Source organism: Equus asinus, chromosome 7, assembly GCF_041296235.1.
Source record: "Equus asinus isolate D_3611 breed Donkey chromosome 7, EquAss-T2T_v2, whole genome shotgun sequence".
Classification (NCBI taxonomy): domain Eukaryota; kingdom Metazoa; phylum Chordata; class Mammalia; order Perissodactyla; family Equidae; genus Equus; species Equus asinus.
The window spans coordinates 109336115-109345148 of record NC_091796.1 but is presented as its reverse complement, the minus strand read 5'-3'; the positions used below and the strand labels follow the sequence as shown (position 1 = coordinate 109345148).

At 54.4% G+C, this 9034-nt stretch overlaps 1 protein-coding gene across 3 annotated transcripts in view; it reads left to right on the top strand.

The window, feature by feature from the left end:
- The first annotated feature begins 522 nt into the window (after positions 1-522).
- BRF1 (BRF1 general transcription factor IIIB subunit) overlaps positions 523-9034 on the top strand; it is a 71752-nt gene continuing 63240 nt past the window's right edge. Inside the window, exon 1 of one of the 3 annotated variants that reach the window (XM_044774425.2) lies at positions 523-1072. In XM_044774425.2, the coding sequence (XP_044630360.2) occupies positions 889-1072 (184 nt within the window). In that variant the 5' untranslated portion in view covers positions 523-888. The remainder of the gene's footprint in view (positions 1073-9034) is intronic. The other 2 variants (XM_044774427.2, XM_044774428.2) reach the window with 2 other exon arrangements.

Sequence of the window (9034 nt, the reverse complement as noted above, 5' to 3'; positions counted from 1 at the left end):
CACAGCTCCGGGTCCCGCCCCGCGTCCCACCCTAGGCCCGGCCCCCAGCTCCGGGTCCCGCCTCACACCCTACCCTAGGCCCCGCCCACAGCTCCGGGTCCCGCCTCACACCCTACCCTAGGCCCGGCCCACAGCTCCTGGTCCCGCCCCGCGCCCTACCCTAGGCCCGGCCCCCAGCTCCGGGTCCCGCCCCGCGTCCCACCCTAGGCCCAGCCCACAGCTCCTGGTCCCGCCCCGCGCCCTACCCTAGGCCCGGCCCCCAGCTCCGGGTCCCGCCTCACACCCTACCCTAGGCCCCGCCCACAGCTCCGGGTCCCGCCCCGCGTCCCACCCTAGGCCCAGCCCACAGTCCCTGGTCCCACCCTAGGCCCCGCCCACAGCCCCTGGTCCCTCCCCGCGCCCTATCCTAGGCCCCACCCACAGCTCTTGGTCCCGCCCCGCGCCCCGCCCCACCCCAGCTCCAGGCCCCTCAGACCCCCGCCCACAACTCTCGGCCCCGCCTGCGCTGGCCGCCCGACCTCTCTTCCAGACGCTAGCAAGCGGCCCGCGAGGTCTGCTTGTTTTTCGTTCCGAGGTCCGGTGGCTGGCCCCGCCCCAGAGGTCGCGGGTTCGAGTCCTCGGGTCCTCGCCGCGGCCCCGGTGCCCCTCTCCGTCCCGCGGGCACGGCCGTTACAAGCGGCGCGACCCCGGCGCGCGCTGCGAATCTGCTGCTGCGAATCGGTGGGCTGAGCGGCGGCGGCGGTCTCGCGAGAGTCTGGGCGGCGCGGACAGGGCTGCGGGCGGGCCCGGCGGGCCCGGCGGACACGCGGGCGGGCGGGCTGACCCGTGGACGTGTGGACCGTGGTCAGGGGTCGGCGGGCGGAGCAGCCCGCGTCCGGAGCCGACGGCATGACGGGCCGCGTGTGCCGCGGCTGCGGCGGCACTGACATCGAGCTGGACGCGGCGCGCGGCGACGCGGTGTGCACTGGCTGCGGCTCGGTGCTCGAGGACAACATCATCGTGTCCGAGGTGCAGTTCGTGGAGAACAGCGGCGGCGGCTCGTCGGCCGTGGGCCAGTTCGTGTCGCTGGACGGTGGGTCCGGGCGGGCGGGCGGGGGAGCGGAGGCGGGCAGGCTGGGGCTCGGCGTGGCCCTAACCTGGGACTCAGAGAAGCGGGGCCCGGTGCGAGCGGGCGGCCTGGGCCGGGATCGCGCCCGCGCTCCGAGGGAGCGGCGGTGAGCCGGGCCTCGCGTCGCTGCAGTGAGCACACGGTGAGGACGAGGGGAGTTGCGCGGCCCCGCGGTCCACTCGGGCTGTCTCTTCACTGTCCCCCTCTCCCCACCCTCCTCGGGCGGCCGGGTTTGTTCTCCGCCCTATAGTTTTGTTTTTCAGGAATGTCCCATAGATGGAATCACACTACTGCCTTTGGGGACTGGCGTCTTTCCCTCAGCCCAGTACCTCTTGAGATTCGCCCAGGATGTTGCGAGTATCAGTTCTGGATCTTTTTGTGCCTGAGTGCTGGTACATCCTGTGGATGAGTTCTGGTCCATCCTGTGGCTGAGTGCTGGTCCGTCCTGTGGATGAGTTCTGGTCCATGCTGTGGCTGAGTGCTGGTCCATCCTGTGGCTGAGTAGTGGTCCATCCTGTGGCTGAGTGCTGGTCCATCCTGTGGATGAGTAGTGGTCTGTCCTGTGGCTGAGTGCTGGTCCATCTGTTGATGAGTAGTGGTCTGTCCTGTGGACAAACCATGATTTGTCGAAGGATACTTTGAGATTGTTCCAGTTTGGTGTGATTATGTATAGAGGTGCTAAACGCATTGGGTGTAGTTTTTTATGTGAACCTAAGTTTTCACTTCTCTGGGGTGGTTATGCGGGAGTGGAGTGGCTGGGTCGTACGGTAGCTGTATGTTGTTTCGTGAGAAGCTGTCAGGCTGGTTGTCAGTGTGGCTGAGCTGTTTTGTGTTCTCTCTGGTTGCTGCACATCTCTGAGCACTCGATGGTGTCACTGTTTTTGTTTATCATTCTCATGGGTGTCCATGGGCCTCATCTCAGTGTTAGTTTGCATCTCCCTAATGCCTAGTGATGTTCAACAGCGTTAGTGTTTATTTGCTGTCCCTCAGTCCTCTTTCTTTGCTGAAACGTCTGTCTTTTGCTTGTCTTTTATTCAGGTTGTTTGTTTTCCTACTGTTGAGTTTTGAGCGTTCTTTAAATATTCTAGTTACAAGTCTTTTGTTGGATATGTAATTCGTAGAGCAGAAGTTTAAAATTTTAATTACAAGTTTTAGATTTTGATGCAATCCAATTTATCAATTTTTTTCCTACATTGTACTTTTTGTGTCTTGTCTAAGAAATCTCACCCTAAGTCACAATGTTTTCTTCTGAAAGTTTTCTTTTCTTATGTCTTACATTTAGATCTATGACCGTTTTGCGTTTTCTGTAAGGTGTGTTGTGTAGGTTGAGGTTCAGTTTCTGCGTGACGTCCAGTTTTTCAGCACCACGTGTTCTCGAATTTCTTGAATTGCCTTCGCTCCTTTGGCAAAGATCCCTGGGCAGCGTTTGGTGGGTGCATTCCTGGGCCCTTTGTTCTGTTGATCAGAGGGCCAGTTCCCTTGTCTACACAACACTGTCTTGTCTACTGGGCTTTTGTAGTAAGTCTTGAAATCGGATACTGTGCATCCTCCAGCTTTGCTTTTCTTTTTCAGAATTGTTTTAACTATTGTAGTTCCTTTCCGTTTCTACTCAATTTTAGGATAAGTTTGTGTATATTTACAAAAATTCCTGCTGGGGTTTTGTTTGGAATTGCATTAAATCTCTTGACAAATTTGGGGAGATTTAACATTTTTACCATATTGTGTCTTTCAACCCACGAACACAATACGTCTCTCCGTTCATTTAGGTTTTCTTTGCTGTCTTCCATGAGTGTTGTGTGGTTTTCAGCATGTAGCTGCTGTACATTTTTTTTAGATGTATACCTAAGATCCAAATAGAGCTTTTGTAAGTGGTGTTTTTTTTTAATTGTTTTCAATTGTTCATTGCTAGTATATAGAAACATGGTTGGATTCTGTTGTTGGCCTGTTTCCTATGACCTTGCTAAACTTATTAGTTCTAGGAGTTTTTAAAATAGATTCCTTGGGATTTTCTATGTAGACAATCATGTTGGCTTCAAGGAGGGGCTGTTTTATTTTGTCCTCTTATTTCTCTTTGTTGCCTTACAGCAGACATGCTTGCCTTCTTCCCAGTCTTAGGGGGAAGCAGTCTCTTCCAGCTCAGTATGATGTCAGCTATAGGTTTTTGGTACCTGTTCTGTATCAATAAAGTTGTGGAAATTCCCTTTCTGCTCCTAGTTTGCTGAGAGTTTTTATCACGATGAGCGTTGAATTTTGCAGTATGCTTTTTCTTTATCCACTGAGACAGTCTTGCATTTTTCTTCCTTAGTCTGTCACTGAGGCTGATTTTTGAACGTTGAACCTGTCTTGGATTCCTGGGGTGAACTTGCTTGGTCGTAGGATATTGTTCTGTACACGTGGTGCTTGATTGGATTTGCTAAAGCTTGTTGAAGATTTTTATTCATATGTTCACGTGGAATATTCATCTGTAGTTTTGTTGTAAGGTCTTTGGTTTCAATATCAAGGTAATGCGCCATGTGGAATGAGTTGGGAAATGTTCCCTTCTCTTCTGTTTCCTGGAGGAGATTGTACAGCATTGGTGTTCTCTCTTCCTTGGATGTGTAGTAGGATTCACCATTACAGCCATCTGGGCCTGGAGATTTCTTTTTCAGAAGGTTTTAACTACAGGTTCAATTCCTCTAATAGCCATAGGTTATGGTCCTATTGTAGATTGTCTTGCACCTTGGGTGAGTTTCTGGTCTGCGGATGTGGCTCCTTTGTCTCAGTGGTTGCATTCACACACACAGAGTTGGTACCATTCCCTTAGGATCTTTCTGATGCTGCAGGGTCTGTAGTGATGCCTCTTTTCCTTTCAAGTATTCGTGGTTTTTTGTTTGTTTGTTTTAGTTTTTGAGGAGGATTAGTCCTGAGCTAACATCTGCTACCAATCCCCCACTTTTTGCTGAGGAAGACTTGCCCTGAGCTAACATCCATGCCCATCTTCCTCTACTTTCTATGTGAGATGCCTGCCACGGCATGGCTTTCGCCAAACGGTGCCATGTCTACACCCGGGATCCGAACCGGTGAACCCTGGGCTGCCAAAGTGGAACGTGCGTGCTTAACCACTGCGCCACCAGGCTGGCCCTAGGTGTTGGTGTTTTATGTCTTCTCTCTTTGTCCCGTTGTCTCTCTTGCTAGAAGTTCATCAATTTTATTGATCTTTTCAGAGTACTGGCTTTGGGTTCCTTGACTTTCTCTCCTGTTCTTCTCCCCGCGTCATTTCTTATGCACAGCACACATCTGTGTGTTCTCCCGTGGCGACTTCCTGGGACTGCTGGCATGGAGGCTCCATGGTGCTGTGTTTTCGGCTTTGTCACCTGTTGCCAAACTGCCTCCTCGAGTCATCCAAGACTTCATTTGATGCCTGTTGAGACGAGAGTAACAACAACAATGAGAATGAGTAATCGTGGTAGCTGACACTTAGGGTTTTCTGTGGGAGGGTGCTGTGCTGAGTGCACTCCTTGACCTGAGGACAGTGCCTGTCCTCACTGCAGACAGGGAAGTGGGTGCAGAGGAGATGGATGCCAGGGAGTCCCAGATGTGAGAGATGTGCTCCCACCCATGCACAGCAAAGTTGGTTGCACAGCCTTGTGAGCACAGCCTCAGAGCTGGGCCCCGTTTGGTGATGTGATTTAAAGGTCATACAAAGATGCCTCTCCAGCCCAGGCTGGCTCTGTCCTGTGGGCCCACTCTCCAGGCGTCCTGCTCTCTGGGGGGCCTGCAGGGAAGTGCTGTAGGGGTTATGGGTTCTTAGCCCCTGTGGGACCCAAGGAAGCAGCGCCTGGGCAGGGGCGGGGCAGAGAGGGGAGAGGGCAGCCGCTCCATCCCCCGGGTAGGGCTCTCCCAGATGCCTGGCCTCCTCCCTTCCCCATCACAGCAGCCACTGCACCAGGCTGTCCACCTTGGTTGCTCTCAGCCCCCTAGCACAGGAGTGTGTGCACAACCAGCCCTTTTTAGCTTTTCCTTTGCCCCACCCTCATCCTAGAAGCTGACCTTTCTCTCTGAGTTGCCCTTTTCTAGGTCCCAGGACTGCTGCATGCTGTCTTTCCTAAGCGTTCCTGCTTATTTTTTTTTTTTAGATTTTTTTTTTTTTAAAGATTTTCTTTTTTTCCTTTTTCTCCCCAAAGCCCCCCGGTACGTAGTTGTATATTCTTCGTTGTGGGTCCTTCTAGTTGTGGCATGTGGGACGCTGCCTCAGCGTGGCTTGATGAGCAGTGCCATGTCCGCACCCAGGATTCGAACCAACGAAACACTGGGCCTCCTGCAACGGAGCACACGAACTTAACCACTCGGCCACGGGGCCAGCCCCCCTGCTTATTTTTTGAGAACTGAGCGTGGACAGGTGGCTCAGCAGTTTACTTGGGAATATGTCAATTAGACATCAGGGCCATGTGGCCAGAGGCCCTGCCACTGAGGGCTCGTGACCAGGCTTCTGGAAACCACCCCAGTGCTCTGGTGTCCAGGGGCCTTTCTGAATGAGCAGCCACTGTGCTCCAGGCCGGGACCCAGAGGTGGAGGAACCTTGGTCTCCCTGGTTCCCTGGAAGATGTTTGTGGACCAGCAAAGTGTGGGTCCAGTGTCCTGGGCGGGACACACAGACAGCACCTTGCTGAGTGGTGGTGATAAAGGTGGTGCTGGGGACACCCAGGCTGAGTCCTTCAGCTGATGGGCAGCTGGCGAGGGGTTGGGCACAGGCAAGGGAAAGGTGATTGACCAAGAGAAGGAACCAGTGTGTAAGGACTGCAGGCAACCGGGTGTGGCCAGAATGGCAAGGCAGTGGGCAGAGCTGGAGCTGCTGGGGCCTCAGCTGGGTGCTAAGGAAGGGTCCTGCTGCTCCCTGGGCGAGAGGCTCGCTCCACGTGTGTCAGGGACCACGGAGTGGAACATGGTTTCCCAGTGGGGCTCAGAGAGTGTGTAGCGGGCCCACTTCAGTGTCCTGTGCCATGTGTCCTCACTGAGGGTGTCAGGGACAGCAGTCCTCTCCCCTAGGTGTCCCCTGCGCACTTGATGGTACCTGACACTCCTGTGGGGCGCTCCCCTGGGCTGCAGCCTGAGGCAGAGGGAGCTCCCACACCAGGCAGCCGAGGCTCCTGCTTCCCCAGGTCCTTCCCTCCCTCCCCTGGGGAGCCTTCCCATGGTGTCCATAGTCACAACTTGTTGTGGCTGCAGACTTTGTCTTTGAAGTCAGGGTGTCTGTAAGCGCTAGTGTGCTTGCAGTTATGAGTAATGAAGTCCTTTCAGCACATGTGTGGCGGGTGAATCCCCAATGCAGTGAGAAAGGTTTGCTGCCCCATCCCTGGGCGGGCGGTGGGGGGGCACCCAGGAGGTGGAGCCGCTCCTGTTTGCTGGGGAGCTCCCTCCGCCCTCTGCCCCTGGGGCTCTCCGGGCACAGCCTGGCGCCCACTTGGAAGGTTCTGCGTCTCTTTCTATCCTGTGGGCCCTCAGAGCCCCGCTGAGTTTCTGGCGGAAGGGACTTGCTCTCAGGAAACGGCTGAATCCTGTCCTGGAGGCACTTGGGTGAGAGGGGACCGTTGTTTGTCAAATGTTGTTTCTGCTTTTTTCACCCACCATGCTCCGTGCTGCATGGTGTCCTTAGTCAGAACTTCAGTCACCACAAAACAAGCAGCTTCCTGCTGGAAGAAGTTTAGGCTGCTGCCACTGTTCAGCTGTTTATTCATAAGCGGCGAGAGGTGTGTGTCCTCAGTACTTGGGGACTCCCCGCGGTCTCGTCAGTGTCTTTCGGATGCTTGGAGGGGCCTCCGTCCACGTGCAGCTCAGGCTGCAGACCACTGAGCTCCTCTTCCATCCTGGAACCGCTCAGCGGGGCCTTGTGTGGGTGTCTCCCCTTAGAAGGAGTTTCACAGCAGTGACAGACACCACTTGCCTTAATTACAGCTAATACAAAACGATTAAAGTTTTTGCTTGCCCATGTTGGAGGAATCCGTGAGTGAAACCAGGGCAGTGCTGGGCACGGGCGTCCTCCTCCACCGCGCCTCTCCCTTTCTGGTCTTGGGGTGTCGTTGTTGCTGGCTTTGTCCACGACGCTCAGAGTGGCAGAGCCGTGACGCTGGCCTTGCATCAGGCCTTTGTGCCTCTCGCTAGTGCAGCCGCGTGCCCTGGCTCTGCTGGGAGCGGGATTGCGGGTCCCTCCCCTGCTGGCCACAAGGGGGCGGTCTGGGCCCGGCCCCACCGGCAGAAACTGCACCTTCTGCTGTCCCGTTCGGCTCATTGTATTGTTTTTGTTACCAGATCTTGTTACAGAAAATAGCAGGTGTTTTTAGAAGTAGAGGGAATAGTAGGAAGGGCATCTGAAGAGCAGGGATGTCGTCTGGTGGCAGTTTTGGCCAGTGCTTCAGGTTTCTTCTTTCACGCTTCAAGGGACCCCAGCCTGGTGGTTTTAGCGAGAATTGCTGAATAAGCACTTTTCATACCATCCATGAGTGCTTTCCGGATGTTATCTTTTGTAACCGCTTCCCCAGTGGGTGGTGTTTGTTGAGTAGTGAATCTGTATCAGTTCAACAAGCAGGGTTTGACACCCCCCCCCCCCAGCTGCCTGGACCAGTGAGGTGCCGGCCTTGCAGCAAAGAACTTAGTCTGCGGAGGGCACTCCTGTTCCTGTTTCCCCTGGGATCACATGACAAACTGAGGCTACACAGGGAAATCGGAGAGCTGGGGGCGGGGCTGTGTGTCTGTGTGAGGGTGTGTGTGCATGCACATGTGTCAGTGAGTATGAGTGTACCTGTGTGTGTGTGTGAGTGTGCACGTGTCAGTGAGTATGAGTGTACCTGTGTGTGTGTGTGCATGCACACGTGTCAGTGAGTATGAGTGTACCTGTGTGTGTGTGTGCACATGTGTCAGTATGAGTGTACCTGTGTGTGTGTGTGCATGCACACGTGTCAGTGAGTATGAGTGTACCTGTGTGTGTGTGTGCATGCACATGTGTCAGTGAGTATGAGTGTACCTGTGTGTGTGTGTGTGAGTGTGCACGTGTGTCAGTGAGTATGAGTGTACCTGTGTGTGTGTGTGTGAACCTGTGTGTGTGTGCATGCACATGTGTCAGTGAGTATGAGTGTACCTGTGTGTGTGTGTGAGTGTGCACGTGTGTCAGTGAGTATGAGTGTACCTGTGTGTGTGTGTGTGAGTGTGCACGTGTGTCAGTGAGTATGAGTGTACCTGTGTGTGTGTGTGTGAACCTGTGTGTGTGTGTGTGCACATGTGTCAGTGAGTATGAGTGTACCTGTGTGTGTGTGTGTGAGTGTGCACGTGTCAGTGAGTATGAGTGTACCTGTGTGTGTGTGTGAACCTGTGTGTGTGTGTGTGCACATGTGTCAGTGAGTATGAGTGTACCTGTGTGTGTGTGAACCTGTGTGTGTGTGTGCATGCACATGTGTCAGTGAGTATGAGTGTACCTGTGTGTGTGTGTGAGTGTGCACGTGTCAGTGAGTATGAGTGTACCTGTGTGTGTGTGTGTGCATGCACATGTGTCAGTGAGTATGAGTGTACCTGTGTGAGTGTGCACATGTGTGCATGGGAGGAACAGGAGTCAGGAGACAGCTCCCAGAGCACCGGGAAGGTGCCTGGTGCAGGGGAGATGGAGAGGGACAGCAGAGGAATAGGAAACAGGTCCCAGAGGGTGCAGGGGGGGTGTTGGGTGGTTCTGTGGCAGTCCTGGGAGTGGAAGCTGGATTGGAGCCGGTCGGAGAGTGAGGAAATTGTGTTTGACACTCAATGAAAATGGGAGTATCTATTCTTCTTTCCTCCCCAGAGCCCAGTGCATGGTTGTACATCCTAGTTGTAAGTCATTGCAGTTCTGTGTGAGCAGCTGCCACAGCGTGGCAGGTGACAGATGGGTGGTGTGTTTCCATGACAGGAAGTGAACCCCGGCCGCTG